Here is a 27920-nt window from a genome sequence, read left to right on the forward strand (position 1 = left end):
AATTAACAGGTGATTTATTGATTTATGATTAGTAGTTTATGATTGATTTGGACTGATTTGGTAATTGGGCCATGTAGGCAATATGCTGGCAAAAATAAATTTGGACTGATTTCAGTGATTTGGCTAATAAATTATAGGCTTAATGAATTGGACTGAATGCAGGCTTAGTTTCGGCAAAAAAAATCTGGGCTTAATTTTTTTTTTTTTTTTTTTTTTTTTTGAGGTTGGGCCACGAATTGGGCCCAATCTTAAACGGGGCCCGTGGGGCCCGCGGGGCCCGGCTGGGGCGGGTCCGGGGCCCGGAAAAAAACCCGGTACCCTAAACGGACCGGGTCTGGGTTACGGGCTTTGCCCCGCGGGTCGGGTTCGGGTATGAAAAAACCCGGCCCGAACCCGACCCGTTGCCATTCCTACTCACATCTCTGGCAATAGCAATTCCCATTCCTTAAAGAGCAAGGAGATCCCAACGATAAAAATTGAGTCCTTATTTCTTCTTCTTTCTCTACAACATCAAAAATCTCAGAGGAGAGACACAAAGAGTTCATACAAATACAAAACTCTCTCTCTCTCTCTCTCTCTCTCTCTAAAGCTCTTAAGGTACTTTCTCTCTCTAAACTTTTGATCTGTAAAGCTTAGATCTTTCGCATCTATATGTTAGATTCTTATGAAATTAGGGTTTTTATTAAATTTTTTTTTTTGGTGGCATTGAAAAAATTGGGCGTACCCTTTTGGTCAATATGAAGCTAATTGTGATTCAATTAACAAATTGATTAAAATTTATGTAAATTTATAAAGAAAAGTTTATTTTCGTGTTGCATATTGAAATTTGTATAAGCATTAGTTAAAGCTGCGGTTTTGATGTTTATTCTATATAGAAAACAAGCTGCAATTTTAAAAATCAAATAGGGTTTTTTTTTTTTTTACTTTTTATTGTTTCTCTCTATAGGGCTTGTTGTTTATGTTTGATGAAGATGTTATTTTGTTTGAATTTTTTTTCCTTGTGGATTGTTACAATTGCTTAAGAATTTGTACTTGTGTTTTTCTGTGGCTGTTAATATTAGCAAAATTTGGAATTTGTTTATGAATAGGTACATAATCGTTGAGTTGTGAAATGTTTAGCAGACCGTGTTGTTGTTACACTTGAGTTTGTATGTAATAGCATGATTAGATGAGTTTAAGACTTCTTTTTCAGGTTTTTACTTGTCTCGAAAATTATTTTTCCTTTGATTGACTAGAAAAGATATGATATACAAGGTAATGGAAGAGGCATTGTAAAATTTCTTCAAATTTTGAAATACGATACACTTTGAGATCAGTAATGCCTAAACGATCATTATTGAGCAACTATTTTTAATTATTGTTGTGAAATGTCTCAAATTTGTATTTTGAATATTATTATTATTTGGGTTTTGTGTGTGGAAAGCCTATTCCTTGTAAAAAAAAATAGTAATAGGTGTAAAGGGTTTGATGGGTTTGGGCTAAGAGGGAAGAATCTTATAAGAATATGGAATGTATTTCTTTAAAGAGTAGTTCGGTAGTTTTTGGGATTGAAAAGTACTCTCGTGTGAGATAATGTGAGTTAACAAACTTTCTATTATAGGTTAAAATAAAATAATAAAATATCATACTAGAACCAACCACAACTAAAAATAAAGGTATTGTGAAAAAAGAAGTGCTACATCTACAATATTTTTCACAACACTTTCATAACAAATCATAGGTGGTAAATTGTTATTAGTTCTAATTTAAACCTACCAATGTAGCAAAGTTTTTTTCTCACCAATAACAACCTGTAGCAACCTACTAATTATTATTTGTTATGAAAATGTCATAGACATAGCATTTTTTGTGTGAAAATGTTAAGATATCTTGTTGTCGTCATAATATTTTCAAAACTACTAATATGTCAATTCTTTACAAGTTAAAATAAAATATAACAAAATTATAAAAGTATTATGATAATGTTGTGTCATTCTGTTGTGTTTTTTTTTTTTTTTTTTTAAATTGTTGATTGATTCGCTTTGTTAAGCTAAAATTTACTATTTCACATACAATTTTCTTGAGTTGACTTTTTGTATTTTTTTTTTCTTTCATTGCACACCATTTTAAGTAAAACTACGTAATTTTACACATAAAAACAAAAACAAAAACTTAAAGGAAAAAAAAATTTCATCCTTTATGTTTGGGGTAGTTTACAATTCCTCCTTAAATTTTCAAATTAAGTAATTTTTCCCTGAATATTTTGGAAGAAAACAAATATGTCATATTGCTATTCTCTCAGTTAAATCCTAATAAAAAATTATGATTTTTAAAATATTTTATTGTATAATGTCTAAATTACTCCCGCTAAATTTTAAAATTCTAAAAAAAATTATAACTATTGCTACAACTATTTATATGGTAGGTTGTAATTGATAAAGAAAAAATAATAAGTTCATATGAAAGTAACAAGTTGCTAATCATAATCTGCTACGTAAAATAATCATAGAATTACGACTTTTTATTCTGTACTAAATTACTCTCCAACAATTGGTTTCCAGGTACTCAGAAGTAATTTAATTCTATATTACTATTCCTGTGTCCTAACATCTATCTAACCATGCAAACTCCCAAGTCATAACCATAAAAATCATAGTATTCTCTCTTCAAAGCCATATCTTCCAAACATTACTATTGATACATATACTGTCCATATGGAACAAAAACCTCGCATAGCTATTCTACCAAGTCCAGGGATGGGGCATCTCGTCCCTTTTATTGAGTTTGCCAAACTACTCGTTCTTCACCACAACTTCCACATCACATGTATCATTCCCGTATTTGGTTCTCCATCTAAAGCCATGAAAGAAGTCCTCGAAGCCTTGCCCACAAGCATAGACAATGTCTTTCTTCCACCAGTGAACTCTGAGGGCCTCGAAAGCTTACCACTCGGAGTCCAAATTGCTGTCACCATGACTCGTTCACTGCCATCATGACTCGTTCACTGCCATCTCTTCCAGAAGTGTTAAAGTCTTCTCGAGTTACTGCTTTGGTCGTTGATATCTTTGGGATGGATGCACTACATGTTGTTAATTAAGGAACTAAACATCCCACCTTACGTTTATTTCACGTCAAATGCTTTTACGTTGTTATTGCTTTTGCATTTGACAAAGATAGATGAGACAATTTCATGCGAGTATAGAGACCTACAAGAACCATTGAAACTCCCTGGGTGCATACCTATTCACGATAGAGATCTTCCAGAATCAATTCAAGATCGAACAAGTGAATTTTACGAAATGTTTCTTCTCAGCGAAATGGGCTGCGATTAGCTGAGGGTATTATCCTCAATACTTTCATGGATTTGGGAGAAAGTGCTATAAAAGCATTGTTAGAAGAACATAAAAATCTCTCACTTTATCCAATTGAACCCATTGTTCAAACTGGTTCAACTTCAAGCAATCAGGTTGAAGGGTCAGACTGCTTAAGATGGTTGGATAATCAGCCACATGGCTCTGTCCTATTTGTTTTGTTTTGGAAGTCGTGGGACCCTCTCATATGAACAAACCAATGAGCTCGCCCTTGGATTAGAATTGACTGGGCATAAGTTTTTATGGGTTTTAAGAAGCCCGAATAATAAATCTGATGTTGCATGCCTTGGAGACCAAACCCTTGAAAACAACCCTCTTGCTTTCTTACCAAAAAGGTTGGTAGAGAGGACTAAAGGGAAAGGTCTACAAGCCCAAGTGCTTAGCCATGGGCCTTGGACTAAAGTCTCACAATATCACCAACAAATACAAAATCATTTAATGGTAAGTTGTATTTGTTGGTGATATTGTGCACATTAATAGTATTCCAACCCGATCTCCGTAAGTTTTTTCTTTATTTTACTAATATTTGTTAACAAAAGTCATTACAAAATATAAAGAGTGGAGATATTTTTTTTTTTTTTTTTGAGAAACAAAAATAGAGGAAAGTTGAAAACCAATCACACTTGATGATCTAAATCATTCTTTCACATCGCAAGGAAGTTACAACAATTTAATATTAATTACTAGATTATTATAATAATGATGCTAGTGAATTATAAAAGTTAAAGTTTTACTTGGATAATGAAGCTATTTAACAAGCTATAATAATGTATGTTTATTAAAATCTTAAGTTAATAAGGAAAAAATTATCATTATTAGCAACGCTTTTATTGTTATTATTGATAATTTGATAGTAATATATCAACGACGAAACTAAAAAACTTTTCTTGATAAAGTATTTGCAACAATATTAGAGCATTCTTATCAAGGATGTTATAATGCTAAAATGCTATATTTGACATCCAAAACACCAAAATACCTTATACATCAAACATGCCAAAATTAAAACTAAATATTAATTTTTTAATCCCCACCCACACGTGCCAAGTCCATCTGCATTTTCTCACTCACACAAGCTGCCTCTTCTTCCTTTTCTTTTCTAGTTCAGACTCAACTTTAGTCTCCAGCGACCACAACTGCCGTTGTTTCTCGCTGCTCACTCAACTTTCATTGTTGCCCATCACCAACCACGATTCCTTGGCTGGAGGAGTCGACTAGCTCTAGTGACTATTTGTGGTCATCGCGACATTGCGCTGTTGTTGCTTGTCTACGATTTACTCCCAAGTCTAGTTGGTTTTTATCCAGCGATGCACGACGGCCCAATGGAGCTCCTTGCTGTAACCCCAACCCTCGTGTGTTTCTGGATCTCCACTCTTGGGTACCAATTTGATTTGATGTAATTTAACTTGATCCTCTTGTGTCTCTGGTTTGTTAGTGACTTAATCCTCTGTTTGGGTATTGAGGTCTCATGATCTAAAGAAGACATCATTTTATCACAAAGAAATTAAGTATGTGTTGGATATTTTGAAAGAAATTGGCTTGTGAATTGTGGAGGTTTTGGGTTGTGGTGGGTTGTGAGTTTGTTTTGCGAGTTTGTGGGTAGTGTTTGATGGTTGTAGTGGGTTGTTTCAATGGGTGGCAGTGGGGTGTGGGTTGTGGTGGGGTTGTTTGGGCTTGTTGCAGTGGGTTGTAGTGGCAGTTGGTAGTGGTAGTAGATTGTGGTGGCTGGTAGAGCAGTCGGAGAGGATGAGAAAGGTGAATTGGGTTTTTAAAAAAAAAAAAATAATTAGGTTGTTTATATTATTTTAATGTGTAATGTGTTAAAATAGAAGTTTTGATGTTGGGTGTATTTAAAAGTGAGATGTTAAAATGAATAAAGTGACATTTTGAGATGTTAAATGCTATATTTTTTAGCATTCTTGATGTGAATGTTCTTAGCAAAGACAAATGTCTGTACTAATGTCATGAAAGTGGACATTTAAAGCATATCAACGACGACTTTCAGTTGTTGCTAGCTAAAAACCAAATTTCCTACACTGATGATAAACCAATTGCCTATAAATTGCTTGTTAGGGCATGACATTTGGCTTACCCTTTCACTGATGATATACTTCCATACATATCATGGAGTTCAATTATACATATTGTGGAGCTCTTAAAAAATAAGAAGATAAAAAATCATCTCATTTATATATAGTTCGGGTTTTATATTTTTTGCTTTATAATAATGTATTATTTTATAATTTATTGATTGAATAGCAAAACACATTTTGATTGGTATCAAATTTGATGTGTGATAAATATTGAAAGAATATTTGATCTAAAATTTTAATATAAAGATACTGATTAATTTTAACAAAATTAATACCAAGGATAACTTGAGTCAAAGCGTATATCAATTATGAGTATGATAAAATATTAAATCTATAATAACTTATTATGAAATAGTATTACATTGAAATAAAATTATATCATATAAAAGATGAACTTAACTTTTATAAATACACACTTATTAGTTACTACGTACTACTGAGATGATCTAGCATTCTCATCAAGAGTGTTATAAATGCAAAAATGTTATTTTTAGCATTTATAATCACAAAAACCTAATTCATCAAAGATGCCATATGCTAAACAATTTGACATGTTGCTGCAATGAACTTTCATTTTTGAGAGCACATTGTAGCAAGATGTTATAAACTTATAATTTCTTAAAAGAGAGAGAGAGAGAGAGTAAAAAAATGAATAAAAAATAATAAAGAAAGAATATTTAAATGAAATGGTAAAAAAATAGAAATTTTGAAGTTAGGGGTATTGTAAAGTGATGTGTTAAACAATTTGACATGTTGCTGCAATGAACTTTCATTTTTGAGAGCGCATTGTAGCAAGATGTTATAAACTTATAATTTCTTAAGAGAGAGAGAGAGAGAGAGAGAGAGAGAGAGAGAGAGAGAGAGAGAGAGAGAGAGAGAGAGAGAGAGAAAAAAATAAAAAATGAATAAAAATAATAAAGAAAGAATATTTAAATGAAATGGTAAAAAAATAGAAATTTTGAAGTTAGGGGTATTGTAAAGTGATGTGTTAAATGCTATAAAGTTAGGTTTTTAAATACTAAATGCTAAAATTTTTAGAACTCTTGGTGAGAATGCTCTTAGAACATACCTACATTACATACATATATGCATACACACATAATTACACAATATGCGCGCGCGCACACACACACACACACATACATATATGTATGTGTGTGTCTATGTGCGCATGTGAGTGCATGCGCAAGCTTCAAAATAAAGATGACAAATTTAAATTTTTTTAATATTGACATCTTTGCAATTACAATAATAATAATCCCATAGCCTCCCCAAATGCAATTCCGGGATAAAGAAGTATTTTTACAATATCTAAAGTATAGTTTTTGCTATAATTTCTTAGACAACCATTTTAGGGAATCACTTAACATTAGACATAACTATTATTTCTCCTTCTATAATTAAAGCATCATTCATAAGAAGTCCCTTGGATGCATCTAGGAGATCCTTACGAGGCATAAAGTGTGAGAAACCCCATTCATTTGAACAGGCAGTGAACCAATGTTTTTCTGTAAGAAACAAAACAAAACAAAAAAATTGAGACAAAAATTACACAGGAACAAAACAAGGTGAAAGAGAACAGGAGGCACGTGTGTGTGCACACTCACATATAAGCATACATACCTGTTTTTTCCACGTGATTTTCATTGTTAATTTGGTCCTTTATACGTATCTTGAATTTTGCAAAAAATTTGTGCTCAGGTGGAACACAATCACCACAATCACAACATAAGAGGAAGAGAGATATCTCTTTCATTTCTCCATTATAAATTCCTTTGGGGTAAAACAGTAACTTCCTGCATGGATTCAATAAAAAGAGTCAAACAATAGGTTCTAAGTTTCAAAAAGGAAACTTTCCTTTTTTTTTTTTTTACAACAATAAAAGTCCTGCTTATAATAATACCTATCAAAAAAAATTTTAAAAAAAAATTAATACCATTTCACATCCCCAACTTGAAATATTCGAGAACAATATGTCACTTTATCCAGTGATGAAAAGTTTTCAATCTTCCAAGCCATAGTACAGTTAAGGGGCTCTTTTATCATAGTAAGNTTCTGGAATTCAATTAATTTCAACTTGAGCAGTTGTTCTAGCATTTCTGGCATATCGGTATCTAGGAAAGGATACACCTTTTGTTCCCATTCTTTAAGTGATGAGCGTCGTGTCTCACGCTGTTGGCTACCTCAGGCCTCTTCTCATTGGCCTTTACATTTCTTGTTGAAATTTTGATTGGGGCAAGGTTGACATTCATTGAGTCTTTGACATTACTTTTCGGATTCCTGTCATTTTTCCTTATTTCCGTCTTTCTTTCCTTTCCTCAGGTACGAGAGGCTTTGTATTTCCATGGCTAGAGATACTCAATTCCATGTCATGCACACGAGTTGCTAACTCCTCAAATGTTCGGGGCTTTATCCTTGAAGGATGTAAAGAAGTCCCCAATGCATGCCTTGGATGCACATCTCTACAGCAGATATTTCAGAAAGTCTATCTTGCAATCTAGACTCAAAGAACGCCACCGATTGATATAATCAACGACGGGCTCATCTTTCCACTGTTTGGTATTGGTAAGCTCCATCATGCTTACTGTGCGCCGTGTGCTATAGAATCGGTTGAGAAACTCTCTTTCAAGTTGTTCCTAACTATCGATTGACTCAGGTTCTAAGTCTGTATACCAATCAAAGGCATTTCCTTTCAGCGAACGAACAAACTGCTTTACAAAGAGGCCTCCTTGAGTCCCTGCATTCTCACACGTTTCTACAAAGTGAGCCACGTGTTGCTTAGGGTTTCCTTTGCCATCAAATTGTAAGAACTTGGGGGGTTGATACCCATTTGGCATCCTCATATTATCGATGCGCTTTGTATAGGGCTTCGAATATATAAGAGAACTTGTAGAAGAACCTCCATATTGTGCTCGAATGGTGTTCGTTATCATGTCCTGTAATTGTTGGACAGATATCGAAGCCATTGAGGTGGAATGTCCGTGTTGAGAAGTGCCTTCACCTCCTTTTCCCTTATCACCTTTAGCATTTTCTCCTTTCAAGGTAAAGCCTGGTGGGCGCTCAGGGCCATGACTTGATTCACCCGAATCTTCTACCTCCAGTTTGTTCATTAGGGTTGCAATTTTGACGTCCTTTTCTTCAAGTGATTTTGTGAGGAGGGTGATCCTTTGTTCCATTTCAGCCATCTTTTCTTCCATGGTAGAGGTGTTAGTCATCATTACTGGCATGACTTCTAGATATGATGGAGAAAATGATGAAATAGGATGAGTCAAAGGTACTGTATTCCTTAAGTTTCTCATCACAGGTGAAGAGTTGATAGAAAAGGTCTTTGTTGGGGATGATTCATTACTGCTCTCCAAATCTTTCGAGAGATATGAATCTTTAGTGGTAGCTTTCCTATTTGCAAGAAAGTCCAGAGAGATGACAGTAGGAGGTTGGCTTTCTTTGGTTGGTTGGGGTTGAAGTTGATCAAGAGCTTTGGATCGACTGCGAGTGATTGGGCCAACGTAATCCTCAGCATTGAAGCATCCACTACTGATTTTCGGGCATTCTTGCTAGAGGCCATTGAAGCTGGTAGCAAAATGATGTCGAATTTCTTTTCCTTTGAAGGAGAAAGAGATGAGAGGCAGAGAGGTCCACTGGGCGTGCCAGAATATGTAGACGACTAAATTTCTCGGTTTGAAATAAATCAAACAAGTAAAATAGTTTCACAAATGCGAATTTGTATTGATAATTGTGTGGTACAATTCTCTCTGATTACAAAAGAGTGATCCTCTGATTCGATCTCCTTGCAAGACTTATTTGATTTGGATTTGTAGTAATGTGATTGACTTGAACACAAAATATCCTTCAATTTGGTTGAGGGATGGATCGAAGATTGTTGAAACAGAATTACAATGAATCTCTGGCTATGAGCTTGTTAGAAATTCTTTGTTCTTCACGTTCTTCGTATGTTCTTCGTGTTTTGGTGCGTTCTTCGTGTTCTTGGTGCGTTCTTCGTCTTCGAAGGTTTGTGGTGGAAGTTCTTCGGTGCTTTAGAGGCTTGAATCCGTAGAGCTTCGTTGATTTGTGATTTGTTGATGTTTTTCGGACACTTTAGGCTTGATTCCCGTAGACTTTTGGATCTAGGCGGATGATTTCTCTTCGAATGTTCTTCGTATTCGAAGTGAAGTTCTTGAAGTTCTTGGAGGCTTTAGAGCTTGGTTCCGGCAGAGCTTCTGGACTTCTGAATCTTCTCTGATGCTGCTTGTGCTTCAGATGGCTTGATGTGTGTCCTCCTAAATGTCTTAGGAAGGCTTCTATTTATAGGAGTTTTTGGGGTGGATGAGCGACACGTGGCGGAGTCTGATTGGTGACACATGTCACAGTCTGATTGGTCCGCTTATGTCATCGCTTACACGTGCGAGGTTGCTTGGGTCATCGCTTACACGTGCGAGGTTGCTTGGGTCATCGCTTACACGTGCGAGGTTGCTTGGGTCATCGCTTACACGTACGAGGCTGCTTGTGTCATCGCTTGCACGAGCCGATGCATGATTGGTTCTTGCATGACACTTGGCAAATTTCTATTGGCTTCTGAATGGCAATAGTAAAACCTAGCAGCAGTATGTGGCGCTTTGTAATTGGCTGTATTTTGTGGTCTTGGTAGTGTGACGTGTCAGCTTGTGATAGGTCGGGAATTTTCCCTCTCTACACTCACCACCGACGTCTTGATTCACAGCTCACATCTCTCCAAACTCAGATGGACGAAATTCAACGGAAGCTAGAAGGGGATGACTAGCTATTCCATGACAAAAAGGGGGAGATGATGTCATTGATAGGGGGAGTATGGAGATAGGGGGAGAAGAAGTCAACAGTTTACTTGTTTTTGTGTTGAAAACCTTGATACTATGCTTTATTTAAGTTTTAGTTTCAGATGTTTCTTTAGTGTTACTCTCTATGCTTTGTAGCGTACTTTGCATGTACCCATGTTGCTTTTGTAAGCTTTAAGGGTTGTTTTGTTTCATTACATGTTATTTGTAGGCTTTTATGGCTTGTGCCATGTATTTGCAATACTTTGCTTATGCAGCCTTTATGCTTGTGCTATTGATGTTTAATGTCATAGTTTTACTTCACTACAACACTCTTGTGCCCTAGTAGGATTGTTCCTAGATGCAAATTCTTCTAGTATTTTGCATTGGTTGAGTGTTTGATGTGCAAATGGTACTCTTCATATGAGCCTATCATTCTGCATATCCAGATGTTCATTCCTTGTGTGAATGAGCAGAGTAATTGCTTGTGTATAGTGATTACTCGTTTGATCTTGCCATAATTTAGTGTTCCTATTTCATTCTGCTTGATCATGTGCTTATTGCTCCATATGCTTTTCAAGTTTTCTGCATACAATGATGATATTTTGTTGTTATGTTTCAGGAGTTACTTGTTCATATGTTTCAAGAGCTTATCAGAATCTAGAATTAGGTGTGAGTGAGTTTTGCCTGTGTTCCCAAACTCACGTTTAAGTCTAGAGTCTGTTTTAGGGTTTTGTCACGGAATAGCCAAAGGGGGAGATTGTAAAGTTGTGATTTACAACTATGTGTTTTGTTGGCTTTTATTTCGTGCCAAATTTGATTGTAATTTCTATCAATCGTTTTTACCCTGTATTTGTTGTGGGAATTGTTGTAAGGGGTGTGTGATAGAAAGTGTGTGAAGACTCAAGCAATCTGGATGCTGATGGAATCTCGCGGGTGTCTCGCGACTAAGCTTCCCGCGAAGTGAAGCATGTGCCCTGCACATGCTGGAATGCGAAGAGTCGCTACAGATGGAGACAGCTGTCTCTCGCGAGTATCTCGCGGGTAAGGCCTTCCCGCGAGACATGCTGTTCTGCCAGCCTGTACTGACTGACTCACACATTTTGCACCTATCCTATATAAACCCCCATTACCCACAAATGTTGAGGAATGCTTCAGAGAGAAAACCCTAGCCAAACACATTTGCAATTAGAGATTGTCATCCCCACCTTTCTCTATACACTTGCTTGCTTGTGGTATCTCCTCAACCCTTCCCTCTCTATTTTCCACACCATTGAGAGGTTGATAGCCCAAACACTTACCACACCTTTTGAGAGTGTTGTGTGACGTTTTGGTGCTGCTGGGAAGCATTGGAAGAAGCCTTGAATGGCAGATGCAACATGGAGCTTGTTGCGGGATCCGGATAACTAAGACAAGACACGGTTCCGAGAAGCCTTGTTGGAGTAGGAGCTTGGAGGGCTTAGGTACATCGGGTAGATTAGGCTTGGAGGGTCTCTTGCTTACTCATGTATCCCAACTGATTGTCTAGTGGATCGATTTCCGCTTGGAGGGCATTTTTTTTTTTTTTTTTTTGTAGCACACTTATTGTGCTTATTATTTTAATTTGCAATAATTTTATTTTGATTGTGTTTGTGTTTAGGTTGATTTTTGTTCTACAGTAAACATTTTAAATTAATGTATAAAAATCTAGGAAAAATTTGATGTTGAAATAAACGAAGAGTTGTAGTTGAGATATCATTCCCTCTTCTTTTTTTTTTCTCAAGAGCAAGATTTGAAATAATATCCATTTGTTTGATGTGTTTGCATGGGGTTTAGAGAGTATGAAAAGCTTGATATTCCTTTATTATGAATATTTAAATTAAATAAATAAATAAGAAACAAAAATAATAGAGTAAACTAATAATCTTGGAAAGGGAAAGAGAACATATTAAGGTTATCGCTGAGCTTGGTTTCCTCCATGACTTCAAATTTTGGTGTTTACTGTCTAGAAATCACTTTCTTGAAAACTACAACCTAATTTGCATTATTTATAGGGTAATCAATAGGAATGTCCTCCACAACAATGCCTTGGCACTTTACACACGAAACCGTACGTGCGAATGTGATTGGTTCGAAGGAAAGAATAGACAAGGAATCAAGATGCAAAGAAAAAGAAGGATTGATGCCTATTTTGGAGAACTAGGTTTCCTTTTGGAATCAATGTACGAAGAAACCATGATAAAGACTTTTAGTAGTTTTTTCTTTTCCTCTTGGTAGGAGTTTTCTCTCTCACCTAGGGTGAGTTTTCTTTATGCTTTGCGTGGTTCTCTTTTTTCATTTTTTTCGCTTTTCTTATTCATTTCACACTACTGCTTGCTAAGCCGTGGTACCCAACAAACTTTTTCTCCTTTCTTTTTCTTTACACACCGCTGCTTGTTAAGCCGTAGTACCCTACAAACCTTTTTCTAGTTTTGATCCTTGGCTGTTTCGACACTCACATGGACTCAGATTTCATTGAATGCTTGCACCACATAACCTTAACGGAGGATGAAGGGGAAGTTCTCACGGTTTGATCCACTCAGAGAGAAAAATTCCTGGAAGAATGCTCACTCAGTTTGATAGGAAGATTTCTCACATCTAGACCCTACAACCAAAGAGCGGCCAAATCACTATTGAGGTCGGTTTGGAAGTTTGGGAATGACCTGCGGATTGTGGACGTAGGGGATAGACTTTTCCAGTTCAAATTCACCATGTAAAGCCAGTTGAAGTGGGTCTTAAATAATGGGCCATGGAGTTTTGATAATCAAATACTAGTACTTCGACGATGGGAGAGAGGCATGATAGCAAGGTCAGCTACCTTCACACATATCTCTTTCTGGGTTCAAGTGTGGGGGTTACCTTTTGATTTAATCCATGAAGATGCAGGTTGGGACATAGCGAAAGGGCTAGGGAAGGTGATTGAGGTAGATAGTAAAGCTTTGGACTCAGAACAAGCTCGCTTCATCCGTATTCGCCTGGAAATACCCCTGGATAAACCCCTCCATAGAGGTAGTTATGTGGCAGACCCTGAAGGAGAACAGGTAAGAATTGGTTTCAAATATGAAAGACTGGTGGGTTTATGCTTCCAGTGTGAAAAGCTTGGCCATAAGATGAAAGAATGCTCACGACCAAGGGATGCATCCCTGGTTGAAAATCCATATGGAGAATGGCTAAAAGTAGGTTTTCGACGGAAAGACGATAACCCAAACAGGAGACCCCCATAGCGCCAGAGGATGAATTCGGAGATAGGTAGGTCAAAGAAATATTTAAAAAAATAAATTAAGGGCAATGAAACTTAAAAAATCATTAAATAACATGTCATGATTGATGATACAACATATTTCCTTCGTATCACCCATCAATAAACAAACTAAGTTTTTTATTTTATTTTATTTTATTTTATTATTATTATTATATGAAAGGAATAAATTGATGAATTAAGTTCATCCGAAGGCACACTTTGTCTTTTCATTATTGCACTTAATTCATAGTCTCAACGCCACCAAGACTCCTATCAAATTGTCTAGAAAATTAATCTCATAGATTTGAAAGCGATTTTACTATTGAGCATGAATTGTAAACAAATACCTTCTCCAATTTTGGACATTTGAGGCGGTTGAGAAACTTGATGTCGAAACAAACAAAGAGCTATAGTTGAGATATCATTCCTTTTTTTTTTTTTCTCAAGAGCAAGATTTGAAATAATATCCATTGTTTGATGTGTTTGCACGAGGTTTAGGGAGTATGAAAATCTTGATATTCTTTTATTATGAATATTCAAATTAAATAAATAAATAAGAAACAAAAATAACAGAGTAAACTAATAATCTTGGAAAGGGAAAGAGAACATACTAAGGCCATCGATGAGCTTGGCTTCTTCCATGACTTTAGATTTTGGTGTTTACTATCTAGAAATCACTTTCTTGAAAACTACAACCTAATTTGCATTATTTATAGGGTAATCAATAGGAAAGTCCTCCACAACAATGCCATGGCACTTTACACACGTAACCGTACATGTGAATGTGATTGGTTCGAAGGAAAGAATAGACAAGGAATCAAGATGCAAGGAAAAAGAAGGATTGATGCCTATTTTGATTGGGTAGAAGAGGAGAATTGCAGAACTAGGTTTCCTTTTGAGATTAAAGTACAAAGGAACCATGATAAAGACTTTAGTAAAAAGTAAACAACAACAAGAAAAAGTAAAGGAAAAAAAAAAAAAAAAACAACAACAAACAAATGAATGAAGCCTTATTAAAGCTAAGGCAACCACACCCATGACGTTTTTATGTAAAATGACAAATTTAATTTCATTTATACCATATGAGTGGATCACAATATGAAAATTGCATATTGAATTATTATTTTTATTAAAATAAGTAAATAAATTTTTTAAGCATATATTATTATAAGAGCATTCTTATTGGGTTATGCAAAATAAATATAAATTCATTTTAGATGATGAATAATCATTCATTATGCACTGCTCTTCAAATTTTTACATATTGCTACAATATAGATGATAATCATGATATTATACAACAACATATATATGATTTCTTCTATGTTTTTCACTCTCTCTCTCTCTCTCTCTCTCTCTCTCTCTGCCGTTAAATTACAACCATCACTGTTGTAGGATCATTGTTGTCATCGATCCTAGTGTTGGTGGGGTCAGTCATCAATCATCCATTCTCGCACTCTCTCTCCTCCTTCCTCTTCCTTATTTCATAGGCTCTACCTCTTAGATTTGGATTGTTGTGATAGTTGTCATGGCTGGGGTGGGTCATTGATGCTAATGTTATTGGGTTTTGTTTTAGGTTTTGGTTCCAACAATTTTGGTATTTGTCGTGGCTAGAGAGGATAGTTAGTGTCAGTGTGGGTTTTTGCTAGGTCAAAGGTGGATTTGTTTTTGGATTTTGGGGCAATGGTGGGTTTGGCCGTGAGATGATGATGTTTTTTGGGTACAATTATTATTTTTTTGTGTGAGTATAAAATATATTATTTTAATTGGATGAACTATAAAATAAAGAATAAAATGTATGATGTTTTGTTATAGCAGCTATATAAAATAGATAAAATGATTTTTTTTTTTTTTTTTTTTTTTTTGAGAATCAACGTAGTACCTTTTATTTAATGAATACCATCAAAGTTTGCAAAAACACAAGAATGAAACTGTGGTGGAACATCCTCCAACCACGCACTATAATCTGAAACATTTAAAGCAAAATGAGCTAAAACATGAGCAACCATATTACCATCTCTCTTAATATGAGAATAGTGTAATTTACTAAAACATCTAGCCATAACAACACCAAACTATACCCTTTTTTTACATTTATCATCTTGAACTTTCATAATCCACGATTACTATCTTAAACTATAATTTGTATTTCACTCTGCACCCTACCATCAATTGGGTTGTTAACTTGGATGGAAAAAGTATGTCACATGCAACATCTCTCTCTCTCTCTCTCTCTCTCTCTCTCTCTCTCTCTCTCTGCCATCAAATTACAACCATCACTGTTGTAGGATCATTGTTGTCATCGATCCTAGTGTTGGTGGGGTCAGTCATCATCATCCATTCTCGCACTCTCCCTCCTCCTTCCTCTTCCTTATTTCATAGGCTCTACCTCTTAGATTTGGATTGTTGTGAGAGTTGTCATGGCTGGGGTGGGTCATTGATGTTGATGTTGTTGGGTTTCGTTTTAGGTTTTGGTTCCAACAATTTTGGTATTTGTCATGGCTAGAGAGGATAGTTAGTGTCAATGTGGGTTTTTGCTAGGTCAAAGGTGGATTTGTTTTTGGATTTTCGGGCAATGGTGGGTTTGGCCGTGAGATGATGATGTTTTTTGGGTTCAATTACTATTTTATTGTTTGAGTATAAAATATATTATTTTAATTGGATGAATTGTAAAATAAAGAATAAAATGTATGATGTTTTGTTATAGCAGCTATATAAAATAGATAAAACGATTTTTTTTTTTTTGGGAGAATCAACGTAGTACCTTTTATTCAATGAATACCATCAAAGTTTGCAAAAACACAAGAATGAAACTATGGTGGAACATCCTCCAATCACGTACTATAATCTGAAACATTTAAAGCAAAATGAGCTAAAACATGAGCAATCATATTACCCTCTCTCTTAATATGAAAATAGTGAAATTTACTAAAACATCTAGCCATAACAACACCAAACTATACCCTTTTTTTTTTTACATTTATCATCTTGAACTTTCATAATCCATGATTACTATCTTAAACTATAATTTGTATTTCACTATGCACCCTACCATCAATTGGGTTGTTAACTTGGATGGAAAAAGTATGTCACATGCAACTCACATGACCTTTGCATTGGCACCACATAAAAAGACCGAATTAGCCCACTTCAATCTTTTAAATTGTATGAACCCAATATAGTCTTATTCAGTTAAATTACTTGTAGAGAAAAGTTAATAGATGCTCTAAGAGAATTTATTTAGAAAATATTTTTAGAAACTTTTTATAAGAAAAGAGAAAAAGTAACGTATTTTTAACAATTTTTAATATTTTCCATAAAAACTATATCAAAACTTTCATAAAATAGGGCATTAACAAATATACTAAAAACATCTATTAATAAGACCCTTACATAGTTCTAGAACATATCTTAATAGATTAGTTGCTAACAACCACACCAATCTTATACAGTGTCTACACTCAGCTTCCCAAAAAAGCATAAGAAAAAAAAAGTGATTTGCTCAAAAGTTGGTGGCAACTTCTCTACTTTTTTCCTTGTTCCTACCTCGTACTTCTTCCTTCTTTTTCGTGCTTATTTATTCAGGTGGGAAAAAAAAACTAAAATAATAAATTGTATACAAAATGGCCCAATGGACCTAAACTGTGTGAGTTGTTTTTATTTCCACGAAACCTCACAAAGTAAAAGCATGGATAGCGGATCCAAGATATTAGCCGCGTTAAAGCATGGACAGCAGAACGACGTCGTCGTCAGCTGATTTGATAAGCCAGCATGAACGACCCACACATCACCAGACGCGTTGGTTGACCGACGTGTTCCTTTTTGACACAAACATCAGCCGTCAGATCATCAAAAACAGACGTATTAGATCAGGCAGTAACCTTGAAGGAGACCCTACAAATTACAATAAACTTCTCACCAGCCAATTGCTTTCATTTTATCTTGCAGATAAATTTACCGTCTATTTTAGTATAAAGAATAAATGACATGTTGTTACTTACGCGGTTGCTAGTAGATAAAAAAATAACTTTAAGTATGGGTTAAAATCAAAACTGGTAATAATTTATCACAAATAATTTGTTAAGAAAGAATTATAAAAATATCATGGACATATAACTTCTTTTTAGTATAAGAATTCACGTCCATTTTAGGATAAAAAATATGTAGCAATTTGTTACTGATAGTTATTAGTGGGTAAAAATATCATTTTAGTGGTAGGTTAAAATCAAAATTAGTAACTAATTATAACTTATAATTTGTTAAAAAAGTGTTGTAAAAATGTTTTTTTTTTCTCTCTTTTAACATACCATAACTACTAGTATTTGCACAAACACGGTAACAACATTTTGCACAATAAATCTTTAAGCTAAAGTCTATCATTTTTTGGTTTATTAGACAACTTTCTTTTGGTAAAAAAAAAAAAAAAAATAGATAAGGGGACAACTGGTATAACTTTTCTATCCAAGCATGACTATAATAACACCCAAATCGTTTGCTTATACCACGCCACAGTCATTGATAAGTTGGATGAACAACTTACCTATAGGGTATAACAACACGTTCTCAGTGAAAAACTGAAACCCCATATTATGAGCCATATTGACCTTAAGTCCTTACCATGAGGGAACCAAGTGTCGGACAAAATTTGGCCCTTGTGCTTTAGGGGGTGTTTGGTTTGTGTTTTCAAACAACAATTTTCAGTTTTTAAACATTATTTTATGTATTTTCACACACTTTTTTACCCACACGTATTTTCATAAATATTTTTAAATAATAATTTTCAATTTTTAAACACATGTACCAAACGTGCTTTTAACCTCTCAGAAGCTCACACACGTGTGGCCCCCACTCAAACGCACCACCACAATTCCACACCAATCACAGCACAGTAACACAAGACCAATTTCACTACCGTCCTAAATTTCCCTTCCCAAGCGGAAAAGCTATTTCCACACCAATAAAAAAGCGCTTTGGGCAGTGAGGAGAGTGACCAATCAAAAAGAGGCAGGCAAGAGCCTCACATCTCTGGCAATAGCAATTCTCATTCCTTAAAGAACAAGGAGATCCCAACTATAAAAATTGAGTCTTTATTTTTTCTTCTTTCTCTACAACATCAAAAATCTCAGAGGAGAGACACAAAGAGTTCATACAAATACAAAACTCTCTCTCTCTCTCTCTCTCTCTCTCTCTCTCTAAAGCTCTTAAGGTACTTTCTCTCTCTAAACTTTTGATCTGTAAAGCTTAGATCTTTCGCATCTATATGTTAGATTCTTATGAAATTAGGGTTTTTATTTATTTATTTTTTTGTGGCATTGAAAAAATTGGGTGTACCCTTTTGATCAACATGAAGCTAATTGTGATTCAATTAACAAATTGATTAAAATTTATGTAAATTTATAAAGAAAAGTTTATTTTCGTGTTGCATATTGAAATTTGTATAAGCATTAGTTAAAGCTGCGGTTTTGATGTTCATTCTATATAGAAAACAAGATGCAATTTTAAAAATCAAATTGGGTTTTTTTTTTTTTTTTTAAAAAATTTACAACACCCTTGACCCAAAAAAATGAAAAATATCAAAGTCTCTATAGGGCTTGTTATTTATGTTTGATGAAGATGTTATTTTGTTTGAATTTTTTTTTTCCTTGTGGATTGTTACAATTGCTTAAGAATTTGTACTTGTGTTTTTCTGTGGCTGTCAATATTAGCAAAATTTGGAATTTGTTTATGAATAGGTATATAATCGTTGAGTTGTGAAATATTTAGCAGACCGTGTTGTTGTTACACTCAAGTTTGTATCTAATAGCATGATTAGATGAGTTTAAGACTTCTTTTTCAGGTTTTTACGAGTCTCGAAAATTATTTTTCCTTTGACTAGAAAAGATATGATATACAAGGTAATGGAAGAGGCATTGTAAAATTTCTTCAAATTTTGAAATACTTTAATTATTGTTGTGAAACGTCTCAAATTTGTATTTTGAATATTATTATCATTTGGGTTTTTTGTGTGGAAAGCCTATTCCTTGTAAAAAAAAAAAAGTAGTAATAGGTGTAAAGGGTTTGATGAGTTTGGGCTAAGAGGGAAGAATCTTATAAGAATATGGAATGTATTTCTTCAAAGAGTAGTTCGGTAATTTTTGGGATTGAAAGGTACTCTCGTGTGAGATAATGTGAGTTAACAAATTTTCTATTGTTTGAGTAAGGGAAAACTAGGTATATCAGTGTTTTGGGCTTGTGATAGTGTAAGTTTGTAAGTATTGATAATTTGTTTTGGGATTTGGATTAGTTTGTGTTTATAAGAGGATCTGTGTGTTTGTACTTTTTTTTTTGATAAGTTAATGAATCTTATTTTAAGGTGTGCGCTTGGTTTGTGAGAACTAGTTATGTGGCCATGGATGTAGGCATGGAGTAGGCCTAATCATGTTAAATATTATTGTTTTACTTCTGCTTCCTTAGGACACTGCCTTTGTGCTTTGGTTCCTTGTGTACTTTTGGTCTTATTCAATAAGTTTTATTTACTTGTCAAAAAAATATATATATTATCTTTATTTCATGTTTTTTTTGTTGTTTGTGTTAATACGCTTCTGTTAGCCTCAAATTTGAACAAACAAGTACTAGAGCTTCTAATATGCCAATAAATTGGTATCAAAGTTCAAGGTTGATCCTTGTGTGGATTTTGAAAATATTTTTGTATAATTTTGCAATTTATTCCTTATAAGCACGTGTGTTTGGCTTTAGAAAGCTTGTTTAGGTTAAGGTGGTTCTGTAGCCCAAAAAAAACAAAAAAATGGGAGAAGAAAATGAAAAGATTGCTTGGTGAAATTTGAGTCAAAGTGGAGATTTGTTGGAAATCGTCTTGATTTCCTACTTTGGTTTGGTTTTGGTTTAATTGGTAATGAAGGAAAATATATTCCTAGCTAAAAAAGTAATTTGATATTCCTTGTTCACAAAGGAATAGTTATTGAAGTGTTATATATTATCAACATTATAAAGATATGGTGGCTTTGGACCAAAAGATCATTTCATATTGGAAAAGGAGAAGACTCTTAGTTTGTTAGTTTTTTGGGTTGAAAGATAGTTGTGTGTGTGAGTTGATAATTTGTCTATTGTTTGAATGAGAGAGCAAGATTGGGTGTATTGGGGTTTTGGGCTTATAAGAGTGTCAAATTTGTGAGTTAGTGTTGATGATGCAGTGAGAAGAACTTAGATATGGCATGGAAAAAGGGTTTAAGAAGAAATTTTTAACAGTAAAGCAAGATTAAAAAATAGGATTGAACTTGGAATTCTAAAACATCCGTATTGTGATTTAAAACTCAAATTTAAAACTGCATGGAGTAGATAAGAAAAGACTGCCACAATGACTCAAAAGAGGTTATTTTTAATAGCTTTTAGGAACCCTAGAATCCTGATCCATCTTAAACACAACAATTAAATTGTAATCATCCAACTTCATTCACTTTTTAAATTACTTAAAGACAACAATGAATAAAACATAGCATAAAGAAATAAAATACAATGGATTAATGGGCCATTTTTTTTACCTTAGGCTTGAAACTTGCCTACATCAGTTTTCCCTGGGTTTACTTATCAAAAAAAAAAGGTTTTCCCTGGGTTGAATAAACTCGCCTTCCAGTTTGGCTTCAATTTTCAATGATCTATTGGAGTTACAAATTATATTTTCCTTCTTTTCTTTCTCTGTAGTGTTAAGTACAGCAAGGAATGGCTCATTGGCCTCAATATGCCAATAAGATCTTGTGCATTACAAGCTTGAGAAACTTTCTTCAGTTCGTAACATGAGCAAGTTATGTAAAACAAATTACCATTATCTAGAATTATACAACTTCATTCTAAAAATTGGATCAATGTCATCCTTGAACTTCTTGAATCTTGTCGAGTTAAGTCCCATTCCATAATTTTATTTCCAAACACAATTAAATACTGTCTTTACCATTGAAAAAAAAAAAAAAAATCTCATGATTAAACATTATTGTGTTTTTCTGTGGCTGTTAATATTAGCAAAATTTGGAATTTGTTTATGAATAGGTACATAATCGTTGAGTTGTGAAATGTTTAGCAGACCGTGTTGTTGTTACACTTGAGTTTGTATGTAATAGCATGATTAGATGAGTTTAAGACTTCTTTTTCAGGTTTTTACTTGTCTCGAAAATTATTTTTCCTTTGATTGACTAGAAAAGATATGATATACAAGGTAATGGAAGAGGCATTGTAAAATTTCTTCAAATTTTGAAATACGATACACTTTGAGATCAGTAATGCCTAGACGATCATTATTGAGCAACTATTTTTAATTATTGTTGTGAAACGTCTCAAATTTGTATTTTGAATATTATTATTATTTGGGTTTTGTGTGTGGAAAGCCTATTCCTTGTAAAAAAAAATAGTAAGAGGTGTAAAGGGTTTGATGGGTTTGGGCTAAGAGGGAAGAATCTTATAAGAATATGGAATGTATTTCTTCAAAGAGTAGTTCGGTAGTTTTTGGGATTGAAAAGTACTCTCGTGTGAGATAATGTGAGTTAACAAACTTTCTATTGTTTGAGTCAGAGAACACTAGGTATATTGGTGTTTTGGGCTTGTGATAGTGTAAGTTTGTAAGTATTGATAATTTGTTTTGGGATTCGGATTAGTTTGTGTTTATAAGAGGATCTGTGTGTGTTTGTATTTCTTTTTTGATAAGTTAATGAGTCTTATTTTAAGGTGTGAGCTTGGTTTGTGAGAACTAGCCATGTGGCCATGGATGTAGGCATGGAGTAGGCCTAATCATGTTATATATTATTGTTTTACTGCTGCTTCCTTAGGTTCGTTGTTTACTTTTGGTCTTATTCAATGAGTTTTATTTACTTGTCAAAAAAAGTATATATTATCTTAATTTCATGTTTTTATTTGTTGTTTGTGTTAATACGCTTCTGTTAGCCTCAAATTTGAACAGATAAGTACTAGAGCTTCTAATATCTCAATAAATTGGTATCAAAGTTCAAGGTTGATCCTTGTGTGGTTTTTGAAAATATTTTTGTATGATTTTGCAATTTATTCCTTATAAGCATGTGTGTTTGGCTTTAGAAAGCTTGTTTAGGTTAAGGTGGTTCTGTAGCCCCCCCCCCAAAAAAAAAAAAAAAGGGAGAAGAAGATGAAAAGATTGCTTGATAAAATTTGAGTCAAAGTGGAGATTTGTTGGAAATCGTCTTGATTTCCTACTTTGGTTTGGTTTTGGTTTAATTGGTAATGAAGGAAAATATATGCCTAGCTAAAAAAGTAATTTGATATTCCTTGTCCACAAAGGAATAGTTATTGAAGTGTTATATATCAACAACATTATAAAGATATGGTGGCTTTGGACCAAAAGATCATTTCATATTGGAAAAGGAGAAGACTCTTAGTTTGTTAGTTTTTTGGGTTGAAAGATAGTTGTGTGTGTGAGTTGATAATTTGTCTATTGTTTGAATGAGAGAGCAAGATTGGGTGTATTGGGGTTTTGGGCTTATAAGAGTGTCAAATTTGTGAGTTAGTATTGATGATGCAGTGAGAAGAACTTAGATATGGCGTAGAAAAAGGGTTTAAGAAGAAATTTTTAACAGTAAATCAAGATTAAAAAATAGGATTGAACTTGGAATGCTAAAACATCAATATTGTGATTCAAAACTCAAATTTAAAATTGCATGGAGTAGATAAGAAAAGACTGCTACAATGACTCAAAAGAGGTTATTTTTAATAGCTTTTAGGAACCCTAGAATCCTGATCCATCTTAAACATAACAATTAAATTGTAATCATCCAACTTCATTCACTTTTTAAATTACTTAAAGACAACAATGAATAAAACATAGCATAAAGAAATAAAATACATTGGATTAATGCGCCATTTTTTTTTTTTTTTTTACCTTAGGCTTGAAACTTGCCTACATCAGTTTTCTCTGGGTTGGATAAACTCACCTTCCAGTTTGGCTTCAATTTTCAATGATCTATTGGAGTTCCAAATTACATTTTCCTTCTTTTCTTTCTCTGTAGTGTTAAGTACAGCAAGGAATAGCTCATTGGCCTCAATATGCCAATAAGAACTTGTGCATAACAAGCTTGAGAAACTTTCTTCAGTTTGTAACATGAGCAGGTTATGTAAAACAAATTACCATTATCTGTAATTATACAACTTCATTCTAAAAATTGGATCAACGTCATCCTTGAACTTCTTGAATCTTGTCGAGTTAAGTCCCATTCCATAATTTTATTTCCAAACACAATCAAATATTGTGTCTTTAACATTGAGAAAAAAAAAAAAAAAAATTCTCATGATTAAACATTATGCTGAGAGAAGTCTTATTAAAAATCACATCTTTCCAAGTGAAAGTATATGTCTGAAGTCTTTAACCAAAATTTATTTCTAGAGTATTTTAAAAAGACATTTAGTAAGTTGTTGGATAGTTGGGATAGTTGGATAGTTTGAAAATAAGCTTACTTCTATCTTTGTCTCATGTTCAGCAAATGAGCTACCAAAAACTATGAGATGCCAAAACTCACTCAATATTTGAATATTTCTTGAGCTCTTTAAGCTTGTTGATCCTGGAGATTAATGTTTTAGAGTTCTAACTTCAATCCACTTTTCTTCTCTTAGTTGTAATCATGTTTTATTGCTCAAAATTACTTATCAAAAAAAAAAAAAAAATGTTTATTGCTCAAAATTTCTTTTTATACCCCTCTTCTACACCTTAACTAAGTTCTCATTGCATCAATTGGTATCAAAGCAAGAATATTAGATCTAAGCCACAAAATTCAGATTCAAGTCAAATGTTGCAACTTTCAGCTATGGTTGGTTGTGGTAGGGGTCGTGGAGGTGGAGGTGGAGGAAATCATAGCTAGTAGACAAAGATGACTGAGATCAGGCATATAGTTAATGATTTATTGTGAGTTGTACAAGCTTTTTAGTGGTGGGAACTAGCAGGAAATCATATGGAGATTTTGGAAGGCAACCACTACCAATTGGACATATAGGAAGGTGGTTTCAAGGATGAGAATGATTATATAAAAGACGAAACGTCCTTTCATGATGTTGGACCCATTGAACATTCGGCACAGGTGTGGCATGAGGTGGTTGCCTTCCTCCATAACATAAACAAATAATGATTTTTTTTTGTTTTTTGGGTAACTTGAATTCTCCTACTCATTTGGGAGAGCTGATTTTCATTGATTTATTGGGCTTAAAAATATAAGTTGGGCAGAAGTACAGTTTTAATTAGTAAAAGTAAAGTTTTAAAAATTTGTAAATAAGTTAAATAAGCTAAGTTAGAAAAACAAGTTGATTCTCAACAAAAAAAAAAAAAACAAAAAGTTGGAAACTAGTTCTAACAAACAAGCCCTTTAGTTATAATTTTATGCTTGATTGTGCATGTTTTTCCCATTATGCATGTTTGCATTTACTTAGTTATGCAATGTTACTACCAACTAGTGTCCTTGTGTTTTATATATTTTACAATTGTAGATTATGCAAAAAGATTTTGGAATTTTGTATTGTCCTTTATAGATTTGTGGTGTTCAATTTTTGGAGTTCCCCTGTTTTTTTGAGTAATCAGAGGTTTTAAAGTGCTTCAATCATGTTTGGACGTGGTCCGAAGAAAAGTGACAGCACTAAGTACTATGAGATTCTTGGTGTTTCAAAAAGTGCGAGTCAAGATGAACTGAAGAAGGCATATAAAAAAGCTGCAATCAAGAATCATCCCGACAAAGGTGGAGATCCTGAGAAGGTGGGTCCTCAAAGACTATACTGAGATGCATACATACATATATAGCTGCATATAAATGGGTATGTAGATGCATATACACTCTCTCACACACACTAGAAATTCTACATGTTCTTATGCAAATCATATAAATGATATTGGTGGACATGAGGATATAAGCATTATACCTGTTGAAGCCATGCGTTACTTTATTCCAGAGTTTCTTTTACTTCTTTTTAACACTACTCTACTGACATCCTGAGTCAGTTCAAGGAACTAGCCCATGCCTATGACGTTCTCTGCGATCCAGAGAAGAGAGAAATTTATGACCAATATGGTGAAGATGCTCTCAAGGAGGGAATGGGAGGCGGTGGCCCAGCCCATAATCCATTTGATATATTTGAGTCATTTTTCGGTGGAGGAGCCTTTGGTGGTAAGATTGCACATCTGGCCTTTCACTTTAAATAACTTAGTTATAAACTTATAATCAACATTTTAACTGGTATTCTGATTCAGGAGGCAGCAGCTCACGAGGAAGGAGGAAGAAACATGGTGAGGATGTGGTGCATACTCTGAAGGTTTCTTTGGAGGACCTATACAATGGCACAAGCAAGAAACTCTCCCTTTCAAGGAATGCTCTGTGCCAAAAATGTAAAGGGTATTTCACCTATCTTAGCTTATTATATTTTCCTTTGAATTGTTATAAAGGAGTGTTCACTTAATTTTTTTATGGTTCTTTGCTCCTCTTGTTGTAAAATTATTGCTGAAGTTATTTCTTCCCTCTCTCATTGTCTTGTTTCCTAAAAGTTTTTTTTTTTTTTAACTTGCCATTGCCAATATAAAAAATATGTGAGTATTGTTGTTTCTTCAATGTGTTGGATCTTGGCCCTCCTTCTCCATCCCTGCTTCACTTAAATGTTTATAGATATCAGAATACCTATAAATGGCAGTAGCTGGGACTCCTTCCCTAATGTCCCCAATTAACATGAAAGCATGTTTAAGGTAGATATATTGATGAAAGAAATGGCTCTCAATGGAGAAAACTATATGACTGTGAGGTCTAATTCCATCCCTAAATTTTCAGGAAAGGTTCAAAGAGTGGAGTATCTGGGAGATGTTATGGTTGCCAAGGTACAGGAATGAAAATCACAACCCGACAGATTGGATTGGGAATGATTCAACAGATGCAACATGTCTGTCCTGAATGCAGAGGCACAGGTACTTAACTGAGACACTTATGCTCCATAGTTCTGATGTTGGATTATACAGTTTTTAATTCTGGAAAGCACCTCTCTTTAATACAGGTGAGGTTATCAGTGATAGAGATAAATGCCCACAATGCAAAGGAAATAAGGTTACTCAGGAAAAGAAGGTGCTGGAGGTGCATGTTGAGAAAGGGATGCAACATGGCCAGAAGATTACATTTGAGGGACAAGCCGATGAAGCTGTAAGTGAAATTACATTTGGTATTGACTTCAGGGTTTTGGCCATTTTTTATTCTCCAGTCCTGGCTATAGATTACAAAGGGGCAGCTTTTATGGCATTGGCTGGTGTATTTCTTGTGAAACAACAGTAGTCCATATTTAAGTGTTGACTTAACTTTGCTCTTATTTCTTGTTGTTTATAGCCTGATACTATCACGGGAGACATTGTTTTTGTATTGCAACTGAAGGAGCACCCCAAGTTCAAGCGGAAGTTTGATGATCTTTATGTAGAGCACACCCTCAATTTAACAGAGGCTCTTTGTGGGTTTCAATTTGCTCTTACCCATCTTGATGGCAGACAGCTTCTGATCAAATCAAATCCCGGGGAGATCGTTAAGCCTGGTATTACTCAGTGACTTCCATGATTCAATTTCTTGCCACCGTAACTTTCTTAGTTCCTTTATTTACATATTAAAAAAAAAAAAAATAGTTCTTTTATTAATCGATTATGCTTAAATATAGGTCAATCCAAAGCAATCAACGATGAGGGAATGCCACATCACCAGAGGCCGTTTATGAGGGGCCGGCTTTACATTAACTTTAATGTGGAATTCCCAGACTCTGGAATTATTTCCCCGGAACAATGCCAGACTTTAGAAACATTACTACCCCCAAGGGCAAGCAAGCACTTGACAGACATGGAGCTGGACGATTGTGAGGAGACAACTTTGCATGACGTTAACATTGAGGATGAGATGAGACGTAAGAAGCAGCAACAGCAATTCCAAGAGGCATATGATGATGAAGACGATGAGCCATCAATGCCGAGAGTGCAGTGTGCACAGCAGTAATGCAATTCCATCTTGTTTGGTCACTAATAGCTTGCGTTATGAAATTATAACTACGTTCCTGATTCTCTTATAGTAAGCTTCCAGACCCATTTGTTGTGTTATTTATTTTAGCCAGTGTGGCAATATTTTTGTAGTTAAGTTTAGATATGTCATCTCAATCCAAGTTCAAATGGTTTATTTAATATATATATATATATATATATGGATGCGCATTCAGTACCTAAAATTGTTCAGCCCAATGAAGGAATGCTTTTTCATTGCAATTATTACCAAAAATGGGGGAAAATGGGCCTTTGTCCTTAATTTACAAATTGTGCAATGAAATGTCTCAGTTTTGAAACTATTTACTAAAATGTTATTATTTTTGAAATTCAGTTTTAACAAAATTGAGTTATTGGTTGAACTTGACATTAGCAATGTTGAGTTCTATGTAT

General features: G+C 34.4%; 2 protein-coding genes and 1 long non-coding RNA gene across 5 annotated transcripts in view; 1 reads left to right on the forward strand and 2 right to left on the reverse strand.

The window, feature by feature from the left end:
* Nucleotides 1-14173, reverse strand: part of LOC112017315 (MATH domain and coiled-coil domain-containing protein At2g05420) — a gene marked incomplete at its 3' end in the record, with an annotated part of 91069 nt that extends 76896 nt beyond the window's left edge. Inside the window, 1 exon segment of the mRNA XM_065768278.1 lies at nucleotides 14101-14173. Within this exon segment, the coding sequence (XP_065624350.1) occupies nucleotides 14101-14131 (31 nt within the window).
* On the forward strand, nucleotides 475-27668 carry LOC111993021 (dnaJ protein homolog). 3 transcript variants are annotated; one of them, XM_065768276.1, is made up of 8 exons: nucleotides 475-597; nucleotides 25065-25235; nucleotides 25479-25644; nucleotides 25728-25869; nucleotides 26296-26429; nucleotides 26516-26658; nucleotides 26839-27037; nucleotides 27158-27668. In XM_065768276.1, the coding sequence occupies exons 2-8, from the start codon at nucleotides 25086-25088 to the stop codon at nucleotides 27484-27486; spliced, it is 1263 nt and encodes a 420-aa protein (XP_065624348.1). In that variant the 5' UTR covers nucleotides 475-597; nucleotides 25065-25085; the 3' UTR covers nucleotides 27487-27668. The 3 variants fall into 3 exon arrangements, with proteins under 3 accessions (XP_065624348.1, XP_065624349.1, XP_065624347.1); XM_065768277.1 differs by lacking the exon at nucleotides 475-597 and adding an exon at nucleotides 18553-18695 and having other exon boundaries at nucleotides 25040-25235; XM_065768275.1 differs by lacking the exon at nucleotides 475-597 and adding an exon at nucleotides 18554-18695.
* Nucleotides 6648-7489, reverse strand: LOC136065291 (uncharacterized). Its single transcript, XR_010626912.1, has 3 exons — nucleotides 7380-7489; nucleotides 7067-7239; nucleotides 6648-6951 (listed from the first exon to the last, which is right to left on the reverse strand). It is a non-coding gene; the product is annotated as an uncharacterized LOC136065291 (long non-coding RNA).
* Nucleotides 27669-27920: the final 252 nt, after the last annotated feature.

This window comes from Quercus suber, unplaced genomic scaffold (assembly GCF_002906115.3).
Source record: "Quercus suber isolate HL8 unplaced genomic scaffold, Cork oak 2.0 scaffold_917, whole genome shotgun sequence".
In the NCBI taxonomy this organism is placed as follows: Eukaryota; Viridiplantae; Streptophyta; class Magnoliopsida; order Fagales; family Fagaceae; genus Quercus; species Quercus suber.